At 43.8% G+C, this 25,832-nt stretch overlaps 1 protein-coding gene across 3 annotated transcripts in view; it reads right to left on the bottom strand.

The window, feature by feature from the left end:
- Positions 1–25,832, bottom strand: part of NRCAM (neuronal cell adhesion molecule) — a 515,870-nt gene that overhangs the window by 172,859 nt on the left and 317,179 nt on the right. For all 3 annotated transcript variants that reach the window (XM_029616764.1, XM_029616763.1, XM_029616765.1), the window contains exons 10-13: positions 20,429–20,613; positions 16,704–16,835; positions 3,338–3,481; positions 1,702–1,813 (exon numbers count right to left, since the gene is read on the bottom strand). In XM_029616764.1, coding sequence (XP_029472624.1) covers positions 1,702–1,813; positions 3,338–3,481; positions 16,704–16,835; positions 20,429–20,613 — 573 coding nt within the window. The remainder of the gene's footprint in view (positions 1–1,701; positions 1,814–3,337; positions 3,482–16,703; positions 16,836–20,428; positions 20,614–25,832) is intronic.

Raw genomic sequence — 25,832 nt, 5'->3', positions numbered from 1 at the left:
TCTCAACTGTCCCCAAGCACATGTACTTTCTGGATCCTAAGTCACAGCTTGTATGATTTTTTTGGCATTGACTGTGCACTATTTCTTTAACCCTTCTCAGGACCAACTGCCCATTTCCTTTTAAGGTGGAACATCTAGAAATGAACATGACCAATGACCTGCAAAGATGCACTCTCTCATATCAGATATGACTCTGTTTTAGTACCCCAGCATCCCTCTGCCTTTGGCCACAGCTTTATCACAGTTTCATAGTCTTGAGATCATTAGTCATGATCACCCAAGATATCTCTCTTGGTTGGTGTACTTCTGTCTATCACTCCTACCGTATATTGCTGCCTTAGGGGGTTATTTTCCAACTCACATTATGGCCTTTTCGCATGTGCTAGGTTGAGAGAACACTGTACAAATCTCATCTTTATGTGAGTTTCCTCACTCCGAAGGACATCAAATCTTCACAAGCGTGTACTGTTCTGTTCGTACGTCTCACTCTGCATGTCAAAGTGGCCCCTACCCTACACTACTACCTAAACCTCACCGAGAGTTACTAGGTGGGCCTCCTATAGAGATATAAATAGCTAACTACTAGAAGCGCCTTATAGCTAGTCTGTCTCTCTCTCTCTATCCCTCCCCCCCCAGTGGTTGTAGGTAGGAACTGCAATAATTGTGGTATTACTGCAAAGTGCGAAACAGTTATCGCAATCTGCAGTAATACCTATGTGAAGCGGTAAGATAGCCTATTTATCACATTGTGTGCTACGACCATAAAACACACCCCTCTTCCTATCACATGTGATAGTTTGATGAATCTAGCCCTTAGATTTTTGCACCTGTGCATTGAATCATAGCCACCAAACACTCAATCATTTCTAAGTCACTTCCCATTTTGTCTGCTCCCTTTGATATCTCCACTCCATTGCAGATCCTTGCATCCTTTTAACCCATTCACAGTATCACTCGCAAAGATACTGCATAGGCGCGACCCCATGATAGATCCTAGAAACATTCCACTAATCACACTTCTTTCCTCAAATAAAATACCATTTACCGCTATCCTCTGAGGTCCATCACTCATCTGATTTCTATCCAATCCACGATCCTGAGGCCAACCCTCTCAGACTGCATGATCTGTTTATGAGCCTCCAATGTGGTACTGTATCAAAAGCTCTGCTGAAATCCAAATATATCACAACTAGAGTCATTCCATGATCCAATTATATAGATTCTACTACAACCTTTGACCAGAAGAATATATCACCTTATTCCCCTCCAGAGTTCCTACTCATGTCAACATCCCTCTGGATCCAGCACCACCTCTCCCTGTACCTACAACACCAAACAACAATTCCAGCTGGCACTGTGGTACACCTTTACAGGGGAGACATACATTTTCCCTGATTATCCCTCCCAACTAACTTCACCAATAGGATAACATAAGCCTCAGGTCTCTCATGCACCATTCTCCCTGACACCTTCCTTGTGGAACACCACACATACTTTTAGTCTAATTGAGGGAGGTCAGTTTTCAAGCAGATAATGTATCTGGGAAAATCACTATTTACTCACGTAAATGGCTTTGAAAATTGCTCGCCACTTAGCAAACACAAAATTCTGTTTTCTTCTAAAATAAGAAAGGTACATATTCTTCTTGTTATAAAAACATACATGGAATCAAATATATACAGTAAGGAAAGTGTGATTTACCATTCCACAGTTGGTACTGGTGAACCAAAAAAATCACAAGACAGCAAAGCAGGATTGTTGGCAATGACTTGATACACTTTGCTAGCAGGAGTGAGAATTCTTGGTTGTTCAGCTAAAATATATAAGAGAAATTTTAGTAGGGGGTGCAAGCAAAAAAATGTTTGTTTTGTGTCATGTCATGTTGTGTCATTTGGGGATCGATTTCCATTTTCATTACTATTTTCCCTTTTTTTTTGTTTCTGAATGAGTGCACACTATTTCTGAATAGTGCACACTAAAACGTTAGCATTAAAAACATGAAATTTCATGGGGTTTTTTATTGCTTCATTTTGAAAACAACAAGAAATGACATTGACACTGTCTATATCGTTTCAAATGAATGCACATCCCGAAATTTAGATCTGATACTTTGGTCCGTTTAGTAGGGATGTGCAGAGCAAAAGTTTATGTTCATAAGTCCATAAGTTGAAAAGGGTGGTCAATTTCGGTCAATATGGACATATGGAGAATTCCATAAGTTGAGTCTATGTCCATACGTGCAAATAAAAATTTAAACCCCTCACCCTCCTTAATCCCCCCCCAAGACTTACCAAAACTCCCTGGAGGTCCAGCGGGGAGTCAGGACGCCATTTCTGAACTCCTTTGCGAGGAGCACGTGACGTCGGCGTCACGTCGGAGTGACGCGGCGTCACGTGATTCCCCGCGCGTTCGCTCCGGGACCCTCGTTGCACCCAAAAGGAACTTTTGGCCTCCTGACCCCCCCCAAGCTGGCCAAAAGTTCCTTTTGGGTGCAACGAGGGTCCCGGAGCGAACGCACGGGGAATCACGTGATGCCGCATCACTCCGACGTGACGCCGACGTCACGTGCTCCTCGCAAAGGAGTTCAGAAATGGCATCCTGACTCCCTGCTGGACCACCAGGGAGTTTTGGTAAGTCTTGGGGGGGGGGATTAAGGAGGGTGAGGGGTTTAAATTTTTATTTAGGATCAACAATTGCGATTTCCAACGTATTCAACATAGCTATGTTGAATAAGTTGGAAATCCGATTGTTTTCGCCTCATCACTTTTTTAAGTTAAAAAACAAAAATAAGTTGCGTTTTACATTTAAGTTCAAAACGAATGCACACCCCTACCGTTTAGTTAATATCTCAGTTGACTATGATACTAAATTCTATATTTAGCTCTACATTAGTTATTTAACAACAATACTATGTAATATTGAAACAACCAAAACAATCTATTCTGCAGTTAGTTTTTAGTACTTTCAGTATGTCCTATTTAAATCCAAAATTATTTTTCATGACACCAGGATCTGAGCCCTTCAGTATTCTCAATCATGTAAGGTTTATTTTGTGGATAAATTGGTTATTGAAAATCGTTTTATTCTGTTTTAAACTCTGTAAATTTCCAGTTTAGATTTAAAAACAATGCACTTTTATTCAAGCTGATTGGGAATACAGAAGGGAACCGTTCTCATTATAGAACACACTTTGTTTTAGATGATTGCATGTAAAATACAGTTAAGAGAAGACAAGGTAGCATTGACCAGAATGAAATAAAATATCAGACATCATGCAAAGCTCATCATTAATAAGCTATAACTAAGAAATAAAATAATCACAAATAATTGATCTTACCCAAAACATTCACAAATGCGTTTGCCAGCAAGTAACCATATTCATTAGAGGCATTGCACTGAAAAACAGCATTAGATCTTTCCTGTACATTAGTGAAAATAATTGAGTCACCATCTACTTTTCTGCTAGGATCAGCAGGGGCAACTAAAAGGTGAAAAACAAATCAAAAGAAATATCTTCAATCATAGTTTAATATTTTACAAGAAAAAAATATAGTTTTAAAACTTAGGAGGAAAAAGACACTGTGTAATTCTAGAGGGTTTTGATGGCAATATTCAAAACCATTTACATATATAAATAGCAACTGCCTGTCTGAATATTGCCTTGCCTCAATCTGTCTAAAATATGCACAGAGATCATTATGGATGTTAATGCAATCATGCTACATTTTAAATGAGCTAACTAGAATATTTTTGGCATGTTATTAGGCCATTTACATTTTTTTATTCGTACATCCACATTAATGGCTAGAAAAGCACTTTAGCATTAATGTGTTAATGCCAATTTTAAACGTGTTGAATACATTTTACACAGTGGACACCTTTAATGTGCATAAAAGCATGCATTTTCTAATGCACTTCAATAAACAAGTTCCTAAACTTTCAAATTCATTTAAACAATGTATTCAAAACTCTTTTCCATTTTTACAAAAGAAATACAGAAAGCGGATTACCAAATACACAAAGAGTAAAACATTCAAGAAGTATAATAGAACAATGGAACATTTAATACCAATAATAAAACTGGGAAGTAAATTACACTTACACAAGAAAACAAATTATGAACCAAGGGATAAAGAACAAACAATTGTCAGATGTTCTAATTTCCATAGACACAGAGGCCAATTTTCAAAGCTATTTACCTAGATAAATAGTAATTTACTCAGGTGAAATGGCTTGGCTGAAAATTGTCCTCCCTTGACTGGCTAAAAGTAAGCACGGGTTTCCACAGTACATGTTCTACAAGCTGGGTTATAAAGAGATGTTCCATGGGAAATATTTTGGCCCGGGGAGGAAAATAGAGTGACATTTTCAAAAGTATTAATGCTATTTTGCCCTCCCCCCTAAGTCACCCCCACAAATAGAAGGTTTCAAATTATTTATTTCGACTTGCCTTCCACTAATTTAGGAAAAAACTCTCTAAGCAGTTACAAATAAAAATCAACGCATGGAATGACCCCTCCAACCATCCCCTTCTAACATGCTCTAATAACTACTGAATAATAGCTATTTAGCGTCTATCTTGTCGATGCTCACCATTTCCAAAGAAAATAAATAAACCAAAATGAAAATTAAGGTAAAAATAAACAAAAAAGCCATCTTTCACATAGTACAACCCAAGATCAGTTCATAAATAAGCAAACTCTCTAGTACTACCTTAACTAATCACTCTTACTCAAATAAATATAGGATACCAAAAGGAATACTTCATCCACATTTTAGAAATGGAAAAAATTCCCAGAAATTACATTACCAGTTAAACAACTAAACTTTTAATAATTTTCTGAACCTCAGATAAGATGCTTCAGACCACATTTCAAGAGGATCTTTGTTCTATAAGAAGGTAGTGAAATAAATAAAAGTTTTCTTTCAGGTGAGGTCTAATCTTAATTAAGGGTTTGTTTTTTTATATTTAAACGGTTTTTATTGGTAACCACTATAAAAAACAGAATGTCCCATTATGCACATCTGAATACAATGTGAAGAAAATCCTTCTGAGAGGAACCGAGTGTCCTTGTAGGTTTATAAACAGACAATAATTCTTGGAGGTATATTGGGCCTACCTGTCTCTAACATTTATAAATAAATTGATGAACTTTGAACTTAATACGTAGTTCAATAGGAAGCCAATGTAATTCCAACAATAATGATGTAACGATTTTTAAGCATTCATAAGGATTTTACAAACTGTGTTTTACAATAGCTGTAATTGAGGCAATAGTCTTTGTGGCAAGCCATGATACAAACAATTATAGTAATCAAGCCTGCTTATCACTATGGCATGAATCCTAACAGCCATCTCTTTCTTTGGAAGAAAGGGTTTTAATTGTCTGTTCTTAGACTATAAATACTGGCTCATACTACCAATGAGATTTGGTGTTTCATGGTGAGTTTTTCATCAAGTAAAACTCAAAGACTATGGACTACATCGTCCACTACTAAATGGCTGGTTCACCATTATCCAATCTTCTGATTTCTAAGGGTTTATTTTCAAACAGTGTTCTTTCAACCGATATGCTACTTCTACTAAACAGTCATTAAAATAAACTGTTGCTTGTCATCAGCATAAACATGAAAAGACATATTATGTCAACCTAAAATTTCAGTAAGCAGGGCTACATAAAGATTAAATAAAACTGGGGACAAAACAGACCCCAGAGGAACCCCAACCAGCCCAGATGACAAACTATCTTCGAGTTTTGCCAAAAGGATATTATTTGATTTGAGAGATATGATTTGAATCAATTTAGCACTAATGCTGCAATGCCTATAGACCTTAAATGGTTCAATAAACATGAATGGCTAATGGTGTCAAAAGCTGCCAATAAAACTTGACCACTGATAGTACTGATAGTACTGTGTCCTAGTTTGAAACCTGTCTAGGATGTAACACAGAGTATCCAAAAATGACTTCAACTGAAAATAGACAGCTTTTTCTACAATTTTTCCAAAATAAGGGAGGTTAGATACTGGGCGATAATTTTCCAAGACCCTGGGATCTAAAATGGCCTTTAAAAAAAAATCCATGACAAATAATTGCTTGTTTCATTTGAAGTAGAAAGTAGCCTTGCTGCAAACTGGTATTAATAATCAATGCTACTGATGAATTAATTCTACTCACTACTCAAGAAGACAAACCAGAGGGAACGGAATCAAGAATCAAGGCAGCATGTAGAGACTGAAGGATCCTAGTCGTCTCAGCCTCTTTAACTAGTCTAAAGTCCTCCCAGAGTATAGAATAAGCAGCCTGAGGTATAACATTTCTGCATGGAGGTATCTGCATGAAACAACAATTACTAGCCTAACCAACTTGCTGGGCAGACTGGGCTTTCATCTGTCATCATTTACTATGTTACTATGAATTATCTTCAAGGCTGTGCATCTAGGAGGGCTGGGACAGGAATGCCATTGTTACTGTTGATTCAATCATATGAATATAGATGGCTGGGTGGCTGGTGGTCATGAGGATCACTTGGTAACTTGCATGCCTGGTATATAAGTAGTGGACCTCATGCGTCATCCAGATAGGGTTGATGGATGGGGGGGGAGAGCTGTATCCAAGTGGGTACCAATGACATAGGAAGGTGCAGGAAGGTTGTTCTGTAGGATACATTGAGATTTCTAGGTAGTAAACTAAACTCTAGAACCTCCAGGATAACAATCAGAAATGCTCCCTATCCACACACAGGACCCCAGAGGCAGGCTGAGTTCCAGAGTCTCATGGTATGGATGAGAATAGTGTAAAAAAGAGTGCTTTAGTTTCATTAGGAATTGAAAAGGCAGAATCAATTCTGGCAGAATGGACTCCTAGGTCATACATTTGGGTTGCAAAATCCTAAGAGAACATTACAACATAGGGGTGAAATTCTTCTATGCATGAATCAAGAGCAGGATCTGGGGGTGATTGAATCAGATGGTTTCAAGTTGGCCAAAGAGATGGAGAAAGTGACAGAAAAAGGATGATTGGGTGCATAGGGAGATGACTGATCTGCTGAAAATAGGAGGTAATATTGCCCCTGTCCATGTCCTTGGTAAGACCTAATTTGAAATACTCTGTTCGATTCTGCAGACTGCACTTTCAAAAGGATACAATCCAGATGGAGTCTGTCCAGGGGATGGCTACTTAAATGGTTAGTGGTCTTTGTTTTAAAGCATATGGGGACAGACTTAAAATCTAAACATGTAAACCCCAGCGGAAAAGTGGGATATGGATGATAGAAACATTTAAATATCAATGCACAGGAGGCAGACCTCTCAACAGAAATGAGACTCTAGAACAAGAGTCTTGGGATGAAGGTGGAAAGGGGTATACTGCTTGGTCTCCCGGCCTCCTCCACTAAACCTCTTCAGATGCTGCAAAACGCAGCAGCCAGGATCCTTACTAACACGCGCAGGATGGTCCACATCACTCCAATACTAAAAATACTACATTGGCTACCCATACACTTCAGAATACTCTTCAAGACTCTGACCATCATCCACAAATCCATATATCATCAATCCTCTCTACAACTCACCATACCCCTCAAATTACACTCCTCATCAAGGCCAACCAGATCTGCATACAGAGGCTCCCTCCAGGTTCTGCCTAGTAACTCCACTAAACACAACTCCATCAAAAAACGAGCACTGTCCTCCGCGGGACTACATCACTGGAACTCTCTCCCACCTGACCTATGCCAGGAACATTGTCATCTCACATTCAGAAAAAAATTGAAAACTTGGCTCTTCGCCCAAGCGTTTCGCTGAAGAAACCCATGGTATCTACAAGGACCTCCAGCTTCACTAAGGAGCTGCTATTCTAGAACCATCTGAGTATATTAACTTTTTAATTGAGTCTCCACTATGTAAATTTGTACTTAAATTTACCAGAGAAGCAATTACGCCTTGCTTAGCGACGCTTCTACACATTTAGAATAGAAATTGTTAATCTATCCCTTTTCCTTCTAAAAGCCAGGTTCGACATCCCTATTTTAATGTAACTTTTTGCTTCCTATGTTAACTGGTTCCCCCCCTTGTTTATTGTAAACCGGTACGATAAGAACTTGTCTTGAGCATTGGTATATTAAAAGAACTTAAATAAATAAATAAATATACTGGAGTAAATTAGGAAAATATTTCTTGATAGAAAGGGTGGTGATGTATGAAAAAGTCTCCCAATAGAGGTTGTGGAGATGAGGATAGTATCTGAATTGAAGAAAGCTTGAGGCAAACACAGGGTACCTCTGAAGAAGTGGTAGGGATTGAAGAGATGGGCAAACTTGATAGGCTGTAGTCTTTATCTGCCGTCATGTTTCTATGTTTCTAATCTTAAAAATGGGGATAAGACAAAGGACTGGGTTCCCTGCTTGTCTCAATTTGCAGACAGTCCATCTGTAAGTGCTCATGGCCTACCATCTCAGTACTATGTGGATGTCATGAAACAGTCATCTGCCAAACCCATGAATGCAGTTGCGCTGCTTTTGTGCTGACTGACAGACCCAACCAGAGAACAATAAGACCTGCTTCAAAGAGATTGCTTGGATGTCTCTATTCTCTTGTGTAGCAAATGCAAGAGAGGGCTAGTTTATTCTGCTATGCTGGGTAATCAGGAGGGGCCCCTTACTACTGTATCAGGGCAGTTTAAGTGTGTTGCAACCGTCGCTACTCGACGCCCACACTCCACCCTCTCTACCTCTGTGGCAACTCACTCCGGGTCTGATGGATGGCTTCAGCTGCGGCACCTCCATGCCGTCTCTCTCCGGTGTCCCCGGACTGGCTTGGCGCTGCGGATCTGCCATGTTGCCTGATGATGTAGGGTGCGCGCTCCAACTAATGTATCAGCAAGGGCGTGAACCTCAGGGGCGTCCCCCTGAGCTGACATCATCCGCTTCCAAAATAAAAGGTCTCAGTATTCACTAACTAATCTAGTTAGCAAGGACATGAACTCGGACTCGAACAAGGATACGAATTCGTCCAAGCTACTCTGCATCCTCGGACTTACCAGGGGTACCCGCTCCTCGGGGGCCTCGCTCTCTTTTCTTTATTTCAGATTGCAGATAGGAACCAGTACTCGCTCCTCGAGGGCCCATGTTCCTGAATACTCTGAAGATTCTCTACTGCCTGGAAGCTATCGCAGATTCAGACATTTGTGAGTTACCATCGCTCTCTCAGAGCTTTCCCTGGAACCAGGTACTCGCTCCTCGAGGGCCTAACCCTTTCCAGCTACTGAGCCTCTTTAAGACCTTATGTGAGATTGGTTATCTAGTTCTAGCTATGAACACAGCATACCCTGTCTACTCAGTATCTATAGTCTCTCTACATTCAGCCACACTGGGATCACTGTTCCAGTACCTGAGAGACTTAAGCCCTGCCGGGCATATCAGCTCACTACTGTCACCTCTGGTGGTTCTACTAAACTGTCTAATAAAAGAACTATCTGTGTCTGTCTACATAACCCAGCCTAGCCGGTGGTCCCTCTCAGGATATCCTCCTGGGGGCTCTGTCATCTGCCAGCGGCCCAAGGATTCACCTATCTACCTTCCTCTACAGCTGAGTGCCCTCTCCAAGCACTCCGCTGGTACAGATTGCTACTCCTTCCATCAGGGGCCTTCAGCAACATTTCATAACAGATTGTTATCTACTCCCTTTATAGGAACTGAGCATATCAGATTGCTAACTCCTCCTTCCACAGGAGTAGATTCACATCAAGATTGCTATCTCCGCAGTCTATACCCTAACAAGATTACTAACTCCTCCCTCTCATGGAAAAGAGCATTACAGATCACTAACTCCTCCCACCAAGCGAGCTCAACTCTATCAGATTGCTAACTCCTCCCCTCTGGAGGAGCGACTCATAACAGATTGCTAACTCCTCCCCTCTGGAGGAGCAAACCATAACAAAGTGTTTCAGATCCCAGGTGGACATGGGTCCAATGGAGAGAGTCATGAACCCGCAGAGCAAGGAAACAGAACATAGGAACTAACTCCCATCAGAGAGCAGTATTGGAACATCTAATGGGGCTGCAGGGGCAGGGTTCCAGAGTGCAGGGAGGGCAAAGACTCTGACCTCACACAGGTGATGAGCAAGGTAGATCAAGAGAGTTTGGAACATAACATAAAAACATAAGAAATTGCCATGTTGGGTCAGACCAAGGGTCCATCAAGCCCAGCATCCTGCTTCCAACAGAGGCCAAACCAGGCCACAAGAACCTGGCACGTACCCAAACACCAAGAAGATCCCATGCTACTGATGCGATTAAAAGCAGTGGCTATTCCCTAAGTCAACTTGATTAATAGCAGTGTTACGCTCTCCTCCTCCAGAGGGGAGGAGTTAGCAATCTGTTATCGCTCACCCCGCCAGGAGGGTGGAGTTAGCAATCTGTTCTGCTTTCCTCCTGAAAGGGGGAGGAGTTAGCAATCTGTCATGATCTGCTCCTCCAGAGGGGAGGAGTTAGCTATCTGTAGTGCTTACCCCGCCAGGAGGGCAGAGTTAGTAATCTGTTAGTGAACTGCTCTTAGATGCTCCTGTAAGGGAAGGAGGTAGCAATCTGTTATGGATCAACTCCCCAGGGAAGAGGAGTTGGCAATTTGTTCAATGATACTTTTCTGAGGAGAGGAGCTAACAATAGATATACTGTGCTTCGCTACTGAGACAGCAATCTATCATGCCTCCGCTAAGGAGTAGCAATCTGTTATATATAGGCTGCTGGCAAGTCCCATAGAAAGAGGAGTTAGCTATCTATATAATACTTCTGTAAGCGGTGTTAGTGGTCGGTAGTGGTTGGCTCCCACAGAGTGACAGTAGTGTAAAGAATGACCACTTGGAGGACATGGTGAATCTCTGGGCCGATGGCAGATGACAGCGCCCCCAGGAAGAGATCCTGAGAGGAACCACCGGCTAGGCTAGAATATGAAATAAACACAAATAGTTCTTTATTAGGCTGGAAGCTGGACCACCAGTGGTGGCAGTAGTGAGTCAATGTGTCCGGCAGGGCTGAGGTCCTTCTGATACTGGAATATAATCTCTGGGTTGCTGAGCTGTAGAGAGAGACTAGAAGTAGTGAGTAGACAGGGTATACTGGATACAAGATGGTACACTCACAATAGTAGATGTCTGCAATGGTCTATGCAACAGAGAGTCTTCAGTACATTCAGGAACAGAAGCCGTAGGTGAACACTGATTCCTATAAACAGTCTGTAATCAGAACTCACAATAGCTGAATATAAAATGGCTTCTAGAGTAGAAGAGAGTCAGTAAAGGATTCTAAGAACATGGGCCCTCATGGAGCGAGTACCGGTTCTTATCTGCAATCTTGCCAATGTAACTCACGATCACCGTACCTACGATAACGTCTTGGACGGAAGGGAGTCTTCAGAGCTATAGGAATGTAGGCCCTCGTGGAGCGAGTACCGATTCCTATGTACAATAGAACTCACTGTGTTCACGTCCGCAATTGCTTCCAGGAAATGAGGAGTCTTCTGAGTATTCAGGGACGTAGGCCCTCGAGGAGCGAGCACCGGATCCCATCTTGGCAATCTGAAATCAAGAAGAGAGAGCGGAGCCCCCATGGAGCGGTTACTCCTGGTAAGTTTGAAAAGGCCGAGCAGTGGAGAAGGATTCCCCTCACTGACTCGGATCATTGTTGCAAGTATCGTGGATTGCCAAAGCAAGTCCTGTTGGAATTCCTTGCTAACTCGTTAGCAAACAAAGATCTTTTAAAGTGAAAATGGATGATGTCACTATGAGGGGACGCCCCCGGGATTCGCGCCCTTGTTGGTACAAAGTCTGGAGCGCGCACACACCCTTATGTCATCAGAAACATGGTGGATCCATAGCGTCAAGCCAACCCGGGGACACTGGGACCAAGAGGCAGGGAGAAAGCCGAGGCTGCATCTGTCCGTTAGAGCCAAAGGGAGTCGCTTCCAAGGTAGAGAGGGTGAGGCGAGGGTGAGGCACGAATGCAATAAGCAGTTAATGGTCTTCTCTTCCAAGAACTTATCCAAACCTTTTTTGAACCCAGCTACACTAACTGCCCTAACCACATCCTCTGGCAACAAATTCCAGAGCTTAATTGTGTGTTGAGTGACAAATAATTTTCTCCGATTAGTCTTAAATGTTCTACTTGCTGACTTCATGGAATGCCCCCAGTCCTTATGGAGTCGCTGCTGAAAGAAAGAATAGACAGAAAGAATAGTCGGAAGAATTGCTGGACCAGAGGTAGCATGGATTCACCAGGGGAAGGTACTGTCAGACAAATCTGATTTACTTTTTTGACTGGGTGACTAGGGAATTGGATCGAGGAAGAGCGCTCGATGTTATCTACTTGGATTTCAGCAAAGCTTTTGATACGGTACCGCATAGGAGGCTTGTGAATAAAATGAGAAGCTTAGGAGTGAGTGCCGAGGTGTTGGCCTGGATTGCAAACTGGATGACGGACAGAAGACAATGTGTGATGGTAAATGGAACTTACTCTGAAGAGAGAGCGGTGTTAAGCGGAGTGCCGCAAGGATCCGTGTTGGGACCAGTTCTGTTCAATATCTTTGTGAGCAACATTGCTGACAGGATAGAAGGTAAGGTTTGTCTTTTTGCGGATGACACTAAGATCTGCAACAGAGTGGACACGCTGGAAGGAGTGGAGAGAATGAGATGGGATTTAAGGAAGCTGGAAGAGTGATCAAAGTAATGGCAGCTGAGATTCAATGCCAAGAAATGCAGAGTCATGCATAAGGGGTGTGGAAATCCGAAAGAACTGTATTCGATGGGGGGTGAAGGGCAAATGTGCACGGAGCAGGAGAGAGACCTTGGGATGATAGTGTCTAATGATCTGAAGTCGGCAAAACAATGTGACAAGCAGATAGCTAAAGCCAGAAGAATGCTGGGCTGCATAGAGAGAGGAATATCGAGTAAGAAAAGGGAAGTGATTATTCCCTTGTACAGGTCCTTGGTGAGTCCTCACCTGGAGTACTGTGTTCAGTTCTGGAGACCATATCTCCGAAGGGACAGAGACAGGATGGAGGCAGTCCAGAGAAGGGCGACCAAAAAGGTGGAGGGTCTTCATCAAATGACTTATGAGGAGAGATTGAAGAATCTAAATATGTACACCCTGGAGGAAAGGAGGAGCAGTGATGATATGATACAGACTTTCAGATACTTGAAAGGTTTTAATGATCCAAAATCAACAACAAACCTTTTCCATTGGAAAAAAATCAGCAGAACCAGAGGTCATGATTTGAAACTCCAAGGAGGAAGACTCAGAACCAATGTCAGGAAGTATTTCTTCATGGAAAGGGTGGTAGAGGAAGTGGTGAAGACCAAAACTGTGAAGAATTTCAAAGGGGCGTGGGATAAACACTGGATCCATAAAGTCTAGAGAACGTGAATGAAGAGAAGAGGCATGGGGGTGGCTTGTGGGAATGATAGCTACTACCTGGTGATTAATATCCTTATTCAATAAACATACACACGGTTAATGCGACTCCAACATTGCTCTATGCTTCAACGGCAAGAGGAATTGTGGAAAAAAAGATTTGCATTCACAAAAAAGCGGGGGGGGGGGGGGGGGGGGAGAAGCTTGCTTGTTGCGGCGATAAGCCTGATACTTCACTTTCAATGCATATCCAGCATAGCTCTCTGTTTCAACGGCAGGGAGGAATGAAGATAAGAGGATTTACATTTAGACAACAACCAACAAGGTCTGAATTGCATAGTCTGAGTAAACAAATGAGCATGGGTGTAGCTTGCTTGTTATGGCAGTTACTACCCCAAATCAAATAAGCCTGATACTTCACTTGGAATACATATCCAGCGCACCTCAATGCTTCAACGGCAGGGGGAATGAAGAAAAGAGAATTTATATTCAGACAACAACCAACAAGGACTGAATTGCACAGGCTGGGTAAACAAATAAGCATGGGGGTAGCTTGTTTATTGCGGCAGTTACTACCCCTAACCAATTAAGCTTGATACTTCATTTAGATGCAGCTCTAGCACTGCTCTCTACATCAATGGCGGGGGTGGAAGGTAACTAGAACCAAAAAGTTACTATTAAGGGCCAAGAGTAACAGATAAGTATGAGAAAAAAATAAGTGTGAAAGCTTGCTGGACAGACTGAATGGGCCGTTTGGACTTCTTCTGCCGTCATTTCTGTTTCTATGTTTCTATTATCCAAAAGTGTAAATAACCGATTCACATCTACTCATTCAAGACCTCTCATGATCTTAAAGACCTCTATCATATCCCCCCTCAGCCATCTCTTCTCCAAGCTGAACAGCCCTAACCTCTTCAGCCGTTCCTCAAAGGGAAAATGTTCTATCCCCTTTATCATTTTGGTTGTCCTTCTCTGTACCTTCTCCATCGCAACTATATCTTTTTTGAGATGAAGCGACCAGAATTGTGCACAGTATTCAATGTGCAGTCTCACCATGGAGCGATACAGAGGCATTATGACATTTTCTATTTTATTAACCACTCCCTTTCCAATAATCCCTAACATTCTTTTTTGACTGCTGCAGTACACTGAGTCGACGGTTTCAAAATATTATCAAGTATGATGCCTAGATCTTTTTCCTGGGTGGTAGCTCCTAATATGGAACCTAGCATCATGTATCTACAGTAAGGGTTATTTTTCCCTATATTCAACTACTTGCATTTGTCCACATTAAATTTCATCTGCCATTAGTATGCCCAATCTTCCAGTCTTGCAAGGTCCTCCTGTAAATTATCAAAGCCAGTCCCCTCCCTGCAAGAGGGGAATCAGGGTGCCCAGAAAGACCATTTTGAACTTTTCTCTTTTTAGAAACTGGTTCAAAGCTCTCAGGTTCAGAATAAGGCAGAGTCCCCCTGTTCTCTTTGAAATCATGAAATAGTGAGAATAGACCCCCCTTACTGCCACAACAGGACAGGTTCGACTGCTCTGGAAAGTCAGCCAATGATAGAATGGATGGAGGAGAGGGAGGCATCACCAAGTCTACCTGAAAGCCCCGAGGGCAATTGGTGCCCAGCACCTGTATCGGTGGGGAACACCTGGGACTCTCTGGTTTGATGGAGGTTGATGCCTTTCCTCTGCGGGTCCCCCTTGGGAGCATCAGTGCAGGTACTGGTGCCACCCCGAGCCCAGGGCCATGGTGACCATTGACTATGCTTCCATGACTTCTTCTGTAGCTCGGCCCTGTCTTTTCCTGGTGCTGAGGAGGATAGAGACAATCCTGATGTCCTTGAGCGTGAAGACACCGATGGTGGTCAATCTCCCGCCCCTCTCTTCAGAGGGGGCACTGGAGAGGGAGTAGACAGAGAGGGTTCAGTGTCCATCGGCTCCCTGCAGCCTCTCAGAGTCAATGCCCCTGAAGCCAGAGTCAAGGGCTCCAATTTCTTGGAACCAAAGAGTTTTTCCATCTTATCCAACCAGGCCTTTGAGGGTCATCTGGTCACAAAAACGGCACCCCCTGACTTCGAGCGATGCCCCTAGACAGAGAATACAAACCTCAAGCAGGTCTGTGATGGACATGGTCCACGGACACTGGGGGCATGGCAAAAACCCAACGATGCCATAGCAAAAAGTACCCGTCAAGCGGTCAGTGCCCAGCGGCCACCACAAAAGAAATACACCGGGAACTGACTGCAGAGAAGAGAAATAAAAGCTCTCCATGCTGTCTACTAACTACCAGGCAGGGAGAAGCTGAAACCAACTGAGATTTTTTGAAAAAAAATGCAAAGAAAAGCAGAGCTCCACAACCGCGAGATGATAGCTTCACGGAAAGAAAAGACTGAAGGGAAACTCCACATGGACGCGTGGACAGTGGCATGCTGGGCATGTTCAATGTGCCAATCAAAGTTTCTAGTTACTCTGACATATGTTTTCTGTACCAGGCTACATCTGATGATGTTACCCATGTGTGAGGGCTACCATCCTGCTTGTCCTAGGAGAACTACCCTTAACCAAATAAATCTTGATACTTTTGATGCAACTCCATCATTGCTCTCTGCTTCGAAGGAGGGGGATGGGGGCTGAAAGGAAATAGAAATATGGATTCAGGGACAACCAACACGAGCCATGACTTTTTACAGCCTGTAGTACTGATGCTCAGACATTAAGAAAAAAAACACAGGATTGCTTCTATGGCCAAGTCCATAAGCAAAGCACAACAAGCAAAACTGACTGATGCATGGGAGTAACCTGCATGGCATGGCAGATACTACAGTGGGAAGCTTGCTGGGCAGACTGTATGGACCATCGGTCCTTTTCGGCCGTCATTTCTGTTTCTATGAGGCAGGATGTCAGTCTTGCCAAAACTTGCAACTTACATGTTAATGGGATGGGAGATTGTCTTAACATCTTACTGAATAGTGTGCTATTTTTATCATACAAAAACCAGCCTTAATATGCATGTTAACTTTGTTGCATAAGTCTCCTAACATCCATTTATCGGTCTACTTGAATGTGATGTGCTTTTGATTTGAAATCCTTCTTTCTATAGCCAAAAGATATATTCATCACAAAAATCCCCACAACTGACAACCTCACTCAGTGCTTGTAGACTTTTTTTTTTTAATTCCTATTTTAGGATGGTAGCTTTTTGAGGCAAATGATAAAAAAAGGGTCACATTTAGACATATTTCAAAGTACTGACTTCATAGGTTAACAGCTTATTATCCATTTTTTACATACGTTCTATTTCAACTCCGTTAGTTAACCAGATGATTTTGGGAGGAGGATTTCCATCAGCTCTGCATTTCAAAACTCCATCTTCTCCTGGAGACATCACAAGATTCCTTGGTGCTGTTAACCAGTATGGTGCAGCTGTATTTTAGAAGAAAATAAAAATTCATACATTCCATTATTTAAAACAAGATATAATGTGATATTCTGACGATAAACAAGGCACAAGAAAATTGTTTAATCACTAATAAAGTGAGCTGAGAATAAAATAACACTAACTTCCCCCAACTCCTCTCCACCCTCCAAAAATGTATTATTTATCAAAGTTTGAAAATTCAATCTCCAGTACTGCCCTGAGGAAATATTTTCTTTCATAGCCAAGCGAGGTGATCTATGAAATCACACATTTTAGATAAAGTTAATTAAGCTGTAACCCTGGTAAGCAGAACATTTTCTGGCCATTAATGCCCTATTTTATTTGGAAGCACTAAGAATCAAACAAGAACGAAGTGTTTCTAATTAAAACAGTGCATTAAGGGGTAGATTTGAAGAGGAGCGCGAGAGGCCTACATGTGCGCGTGCTACTTGGCGCACACACATGTACGCCCGATTTTATGACTTGCATGCAAGTTATAAAATCAGGAGTCGGCGCGCACAAGGGGGTGTACAATTGTGCACCTTGCGCGAGCCTCGCCTCGCTGCCTTCCCCTGTTCCCTTCCCCCTAGCCTGACCTTCCCACCCCTTCCCCTAATCTTCCCCCCCAGCCCTAGTCTAAACCCCCGTGACCTTTATTTTACCTTTTGCACCTTCTTCTGGGCAGCCGCAAGTTGCGCGTGCCAGCAAGTGCCGGTGCGCGATCCCCAGCACAGCCTCAAATATGGCCGCTGTGCCGGGAGCCTGACCCCCACCCAGCCCCGGACCACCTACCTATGTGCCCACCCCTTTAGTAAAACCCTGGGATTTACACGCGTCCTGGGGCTTTACGTGCATCGCCGGCCTTTTGAAAATAGGCCCAGCACGCGTAACCTTTGAAAATCTGGCCCTAATTTAACAGCATACTTATTTAAACTATTATTGATTTAAATGATCTTATGTATTAAAAAAAAAAAAGAATAGATTTCTCCATCATTCTGTACTGTTATCCTTTAGGAAAGTGAGCTTTTCCAGAAAATTCAGTACCCTGAATTTCAGTCAGTCATCTTGCTTAGATGCCGAGTTTTACATTTAGAAACTAATGTACTTACAAACTATAGTATGGGATTTATATTATCCTTTGCAGCATTATTTTTTATCATTGGTTATCCCTTGCAGTTAAGGGTGACCCCTTTTTGTGACCTCACTGTGGGTTCAATAGTGGCTGGTGAGACTCATCCAGGCGTGACAGACTGTCACAACTTAGTAATGTATTTCAGAGCTGGAGGGAGGTCCTGGATTGTGGATTCAGTCCACAACATATTGGGGCAGATTTTAAAACCTGCGCGCGGGTGCAGATTTGTTCGCGCAACCTGGCGCAAACAAATCTACGCCCAATTTATAACATGCGCACGCAGCCGTGCGCATGTTATAAAATCCACAGTCGGCGCGTGCAAGGAGGTGCACAATTGTGCAACTTGCGCGCGCCGAACCGCGCAGCCTGCCTCTGTTCCCTCCGCCCCCCTGCACCTTCCCCTCCCTTCCCCTACCTAACCTGCCCCCCAGCCCTACCTAGAACCCCCCTTACCTTTGTTGAAGAAGTTATGCCTGCCTCCCAGCAGGTGTAACTTACGCACACCGACTAATGGCCGGCCCACGATCCCGGGCACAGCAGCAAATGGCTGCTGTGTCTGGAGGCTCAGGCTACGCCCCGCCCCACCCCCGGACCGCCCACGCCCTGCCCCTTTTTGCAAGCCCCGGGAGATACACGCGTCCTGGGGCTTGCACGTGCTGCCAAGCCTATGCAAGATAGGCTCGGCGTGCTCAGGGGCAGGCAGGGGCAGCTTTTCGGGGGTTACGCATGTAAGATACTCGCATAACCCTTTGAAAATCTGCCCCACTGTTTCTGTCACATGTATTCACTATAAATATTTATTGTATCTGAATGTACCTCACCTTGAGCTTTCAGTGAAAAGATGTGAGCTAAGGGGTAGATTTTAAAAGAAGCGCGATCAGCCTACTTTTGCTTGCGCATCAAACTCAAGCAAAAGTACGCTGGATTTTAGTAGATACGCGCGGAGCCGCGCGTATCCACTAAAATCCTGGATCGGCGCGCGCAAGGCTATCGATTTTGTATAGCCTGCGCGCGCCGAGCCGCGCTGCCTCCCCCCGTTCCCTCCAAGGCCGCTCCGAAATCGGAGCGGCCTCGGAGGGAACTTTCCTTTGCCCTCCCCTCACCTTACCCTCCCTTCCCCTACCTAACCCACCCACCCGGCCCTGTCTACACCCCCCCCTTACCTTTGTCGGGGGATTTACGCCTCCCGGAGGGAGACGTAAATCCCCGCGCGCCAGCGGGCCTGCTGCGCGCCGGGCCGCGACCTGGGGGCGGGTACGGAGGGCGCGGCCACGCCCCCGGGCCGTAGCCACGCCCCGTACCCGCCCCCAAAATGCTGCCGACACGCCCCCGCAACGCCGCGCGCTCCGGCCCCGCCCCCCCCCCCCCCGACACGCCCCCCTCCGAGAACCCCGGGACGTACGCGAGTCCCGGGGCTCTGCGCGCGCTGGGAGGCCTATGTAAAATAGGCTTCCCGGCGCGCAGGGCCCTGCTCGCCTAAATCCGCCCGGTTTTGGGCGGATTTAGGCGAGCAGGGCTCTGAAAATCTACCCCTAAATGCATAATAAATACAATTAATAAAATAAGGAGATCTATATTCAAAAGCAGTTAGCCAGCTAAATGAATATTTGGGTACGTATCCGGCTAAATTGTAGCCACCTAAAAAGTTAGGAGGCTAGAATTTAGCCAGCTAAGTCAGGGGCATTTCAGGGGCGTATCAGGGAGGAGTTGAATTGGTCAGCTAAGACTGGTTGAGCTAAAGAGCTGTCCAAAAGATAGGAGTCTATAGTTAGCGTCTAACTTTAAGATAGCCACCTATATTCAATAGTGCGGATTAACTATTGAATATACCTTGAAAGAAAGCCTGATAAGTTTATCTGGCTAACAGGGTCATTTATCAAATTGCGTTAGGGCCTTATCACGTGCATTAGGGCCCTAATGCCGGTGATAACACCATAGCGTTATCTCTCTACCTAGCTTGATGCACTGTCTACCTAAGTAGAGAGCACATTGTTCAAATCTACTCTTCTTTTATCTTTCATCACTCCAAATCACATAAAATCTTCACTGATGGCAACTGTGCAGTTCGTACCTGCATGCAAAACTTCCTCCCAAAACCTACCCCCCCCCCCCCCCAAACCTCACCCCAAGTTACTAGTGCCCCCTTGTACAGTGGTATAAATCGTTAACTTATATGTGTGCCTCTACAACGGTGCTCTCTCTCTCTCTCCTTCTCCCAGCAGCCTGAGTTGCCATTTATGATAAAAACCATTTTGGTCAGTAACATGCGATAAATGTATCACATGTTGCAGAAAATACCGATGCGGTAGCAGGAAAATTAGCCTAACCACATCCCCTTTTTTTTTGTGGGTGCTATTTCTGTGATCACAACAGTTTGATAAATCTAGGTCTAACTTTGCTGTCTGACTGTGTCTGAATGAGGACCTCAAGGTGTTCTTTACTGCACATGTATCAATAGTGGATTACCTTTGACTATAACAGTAATGATATGGTGAGTGGAACCTAATGCATTTGTTGCTGTACATTTATATTTTCCAGAATCTGCCTCTGAAACATCAATAATTTTCAGCGTTTTCTTAAAATTTTCATGAAAAGTTCTCTTGCTGGGTAGCTCGCTGCCCTCCTTACTCCACCGAGTCTCAGGTGTTGGTCTAAAAGTAAAAGAAAAACAAGAAAAATACTTTGCCAAGAAAAATAAAATTGGTGAAAAACCCATAAATTATTTATAAACATGCCCAATTATAAATGAACTGATTTTCATTTAAATAAACCTATTATCCTGCCAGTTTGTGTTTTTTCCAATATTGGCATCTTGCCAACATGTGAAAACTAGGGCATCATTCTGCTTGCCTGAAAACTTAATATGCTTACATTTTATAACTATGCATAGTAACAAACAACAGAGCATGGTATAAACTGCAGTGTTAGTTATAACTACTCCATGAACTGGAGTAGACAATTATACAGAATACATTATACTGCAAAACCTGGAATGTGCTATTAATCTTAGGAAATGATGAAATTTTTGTCAATCAAAACAAGTGCCAAGCCTTAGATTATGTCAATGTATACCCCAGTTCTACTAACAGAAATTTCTCCTGGCCATGGGGACAGCAAATTTCAAACCATTTTACCTGGATCATGGGCAAAGTAGCACAGGAGATTAGCTGATGCCATTTTGAAAGTCGGCAGCAGCAAGGCGAGAGATAGCCATGCTCTTTCCTTATCCAATCTTCATCATGGCTTTATCAGAAAAGGGAGGGAAGGGAGGACCTGTTGGGGATAGGGAGTAGGACTGGGAGGTAATCAGAGGTACCTTAATGCTGTATGCATGAGAACTGGGGGCCTGTGGCACTGTGTGCAGTCAGAGTAACCAGAGAATAGATGCAGACTAGGATCTGGCTGGATATTCATGACCTTTTATTAATTCACAAAAGAAAAACAAACTTGCATACCTTCGCAGCTTATAAACAAAGAGGCAGTATAACAACTTACAGTCTCTTGGACTGGGCTTTTCCTAAGGTTCCTCCTCTCCCTGGAGCCTCCTGTTCACTCCTGAGCCTGGCTAGAGATACACCTTCCCAGGGCCTCCTCCCGGACTAGGATTCCCTGTTGTCTGAGGCTTAAGGTGGATCGAATCAGATCTCTGGATCCAGTCCCTTAAGATATTCTGGGGTTTTCCTGCGTATACCCCTTCACAAGCCTGCTGAGCCCCTTTATGATGTATGCAGGGGAGGGACGGAGGCATCTGGGGTAATCAGTTTGGGCCTGAGGGGATCCTTGAAAATGCAGAGGAAGGAAAGCGGATCAGTACGTTGGGCATTCTGGGTGGTATGTGCAATGTTGGGGAATGTCAGTCAGGGTTCCTAGGTTAGTTAGCACATTATATAAAAACTGAGCATTGTAACTGCCTGACAACCCACAAATTACAAGTTCTTAGTGTTCCATTGCATGGAAGTGGATCCTGTTTTGTAAGAATTAAAATGGACCATTATTGAACAGTTTCATCCTTTGTTAAGAGGGGGTGACCATTTGGCTGTTCTTAAAGGTAACAGTTTTGGATCTTTATCTTGAGATCAATTAAACTTAGGTATTTAAAATGATGAAGTAGATTGGTATTCTGATATATGAGCTTGATAGAATTTTGAGAAGATGGAAAACCATTTCTTTCAATGTAGTGATTTCCTGCTAAAGTAAAGATGTAGGGCTATAGTATAGCCAGTGACAGACTTGCTCTTAGAGAGATGATATGTAGATGGCTACTTATTTAAACACTGCACTGCGCTCTATCTTCAGCTTAATGCTCTTGGGCACTAAAGCACAAAATGGACACATTCTGCAGGTGGTGAAAGAAGTATGTTGTTATTCCTTGACACAGAGTCATACTCTAAATGTGAACCTTATAATGCCTCCAAAATAGTCTATATGATTTGAAGATATGAGACTGATGTTTAGAAATGTGGATCCAATATAAGGATTTTGGAAATTAGTTCAGCATGATGGTGCTCTTCAAAAAAAATGTACAATTTTCATTACATTTTTGGCTTTGAAGTACTGAATTTATCCAGTCTGAACTTCATTTTCTTTTGAATATTTAAATCTTGCAATGTTTAACCATTTCAAATTTAGAGGTTTATTTACTAAACTGTGTTAGGTGTTTATCATGCATTAAATGGCCTAACAAACAGGGTCATTCATCAAAATGTATTATTTTATGCATCTCGTGATGCATAAGCAAATTTTGAAAATGTAGTCAAAGGGGAGGAGTTTGCGCAGGATTTATGAAAATGAGGGACATTTAACATTGCATGTGATAGCGTAATGCATGTTATAGCTGCACCTTTTTTTCCTGGCATCAAGCTGTGTGATATGTAGGAATGTGCATCCGTTTTCAACGGATTTGTAATCCGCAACTTATTTTTTGCTATCTGTTAAATACGTGGGGAGGCAAAACGCATAGCGACCCCCCACGTATAAAACAGATATCTGTTTTATTCGGCCTCCTAAATAAACATTTAAACCCCCCACCCTCCTGACCCCCCCAAGACTTACCAAATCTCCCTGGTGGTCCCGCGGGGAGTCAGGAAGCCATCCCTGCACTCGTTTGCGGTTTCCTCACGGCGCCGATAGCCTGTGTCACAGGGGCTGCCGGTGCCATTGGTCAGCCCCTGTCACATGGTCACCGGCGCCATCTTGTGCTCCTACCACGTGACAAGTAGGTCATGTGGCAGGAGGTCGCTCCGGGACCCTCGTTGGACCCAACCGGAACTTTTGGCCAGCTTGGGGGGGCCTCCTGACCCCCACAAGACTTGCCAAAAGTCCAGCGGGGGTCCGGGAGCGGAGGCACGGAGGAGCACGTGACGCCGGAGTGGAGGATAAGGGGAATGGAACAACTCCCCTATGAGGAAAGACTAAAGAGGTTAGGACTTTTCAGCTTGGAGAAGAGATGACTGAGGGGGGTTATGATAGAGGTGTTTAAAATCATGAGAGGTCTAGAACGGGTAGATGTGAATCGGTTATTTACTCTTTCGGATAGTAGAAAGACTAGGGGGCACTCCATGAAGTTAGCATGTGGCTCACTTAAAACTAATCAGAGAAAGTTCTTTTTTACTCAACGCATAATTAAACTCTGGAATTTGTTGCCAGAGGATGTGGTTAGTGCAGTTAGTATAGCTGTGTTTAAAAAAGGATTGGATAAGTTCTTGGAGGAGAAGTCCATTACCTGCTATTAAGTTCACTTAGAGAATAGCCACTGCCATTAGCAATGGTTACATGGAATAGACTTAATTTTTGGGTACTTGCCAGGTTCTTATGGCCTGGATTGGCCACTGTTGGAAACAGGATGCTGGGCTTGATGGACCCTTGGTCTGACCCAGTATGGCATTTTCTTATGTTCTTAACTATTTATACCACTGTAGGAGAATCAACTAGTAATTCAGTGAGGTTTTGCTGGCTGTAGGGTTTGGGGGGCAGTTTTACATGCATAGTCAGAGGTATGAACAGCACAGTAAATATCAGTGAACATTTGATGTGATTTGGAATGGGGAAAGGCATACAAAGATGAGATTTCTTCAGTGTACTCTCATTCTAGCTTGATGCACTCTCTACGTAGGTGCTATCAAGCTAGGGCAAGAATACATTGTAGAAATCTCATCTTTGTGTACCTTTCCTCATTCCAAATCATATCAAATGTTCACTTATGTGTACTGTGCTATTCATTAGGGATGTGAATCGGGCTTCGGACGATTGAAAATATCGGAGGATATTTTCAAAATCGTCAGAAATCGGGGGCTCCCCCAAAACAATAGGAAAACCCCACGATATTGATCGTGGGGGTTCTCTTATCGTTTTGGGGGAGGGCGGGAAAAACGGCACACAAAAATAACCCTTAAACCCACCCTGACCCTTTAAAACTAATCCCTTAGCTTCCCCCACCCACCCGACCCCCCAAAAACCTTTTTACAGGTACCTGGTGGTCCAGTGGGGGTCCCTGGAGCAATCTCTCGCTCCCGGGCCGTCGGCTGCCAGTAATCAAAATGGCGCCGATGGCCCTTTGCCCTTACCATGTGACAGGGTATCTGTGCCATTGGCCGGACCCTGTCACATGGTAGGAGCACTGGATGGCCAGTGCCATCTTGTGCTCCTACCATGTGACAGGGGCTGACCAATGGCACCGGTAGCCCCTGTGACATAGTAAGGGCAAAGGCTATTGGCGCCATTTTGAATACTGGCAGCCGACAGTCCGAGTGCAGGAGGTCGCTCCTGATCCCCTGCTGGACTTTTGGCAAGTCTTGTGGGGGTCAGGAGGGTCCCCCAAGACTTGCCAAAAGCCCCTGGTGGTCCAGTGAGGGTCTGGGAGCGATCTCCTGCACTCGGGCCATCGGCTGCAGTAATCAAAATGGCGCCGATAGCCTTTGCCTTTACTATGTCACAGGGGCTACCGGTGCCATTGGTCAGCCCCTGTCACATGGTAGGAGCACAAGATGGCACTGGCCATCCAGTGCTCCTACCATCTGACAGGGTCCAGCCAATGGCACGGATACCCTGTCACATGGTAAGGGCAAAGGGCCATCGGCGCCATTTTTATTAGTGGCAGCCGACGGCCCGGGAGCGAGAGATCGCTCCAGGGACCCCCACTGGACCACCAGGTACCTGTAAAATGTTTTTGGGGGGGTCGGGAGGGTGGGGGTAGCTAAGGTATTAGTTTTAAAGGGTCGGGGTGGGTTTTTTGTTTATCGGCTCAGGCGCAGCCGATAAACAAAACCGCGATCAGGCCCAATGAAAAAAAAACCACATGTGAATCTCCTACTATTCATACCTCTGACTGTGTATGTACAACTGGCCCCAAAACTAGACCACCACCAAAACCTCAGCTCGAGTTTCTAGTTGACCCTCCTACAGTGGATTACATAGTTGACACATTGAGTCTCTCTCTCTCTCTCTCACCGCTGCAGGCTACAGAGTCTAGGGGGGCTCTCTGGGCCTCCATTAGACCACCAGGGCAAGTTTGTTAAGTCTATCGTGGTCGAGAGGGTAAAGTGGAGTTTGGAGGATGGGGGTAGGGCTTGTGCCCAGGGAATCTAAAGTTTCAAACTTTTATTTTAGGAAATTTTGACAGTATGCAGGGATGGCGGTGTGGGAAAAATACTGCGGAGTTTATTAGCTGCAGTACGGAATTCTGCAACTTAGTAAACCCCATGGTATTTTCCCTTCTGGAAAAAATACTGGAGCTTAGTAAATGAGCCACTTAGAATGGTAAATAATATCCCATGCTTTTTAAAACAGCTGGAATACTGCAATATAATTGTTAGGATTCTGCTGGCCAAAGATTATAGAAAAAACTAAAATACTAACAAGGAACCTGACAACT

This window comes from Rhinatrema bivittatum, chromosome 9 (genome assembly GCF_901001135.1).
Source record: "Rhinatrema bivittatum chromosome 9, aRhiBiv1.1, whole genome shotgun sequence".
In the NCBI taxonomy this organism is placed as follows: Eukaryota; Metazoa; Chordata; class Amphibia; order Gymnophiona; family Rhinatrematidae; genus Rhinatrema; species Rhinatrema bivittatum.
Note: the sequence above shows the minus strand (reverse complement) of the source record. Positions and strands in the feature narration are given on the sequence as shown.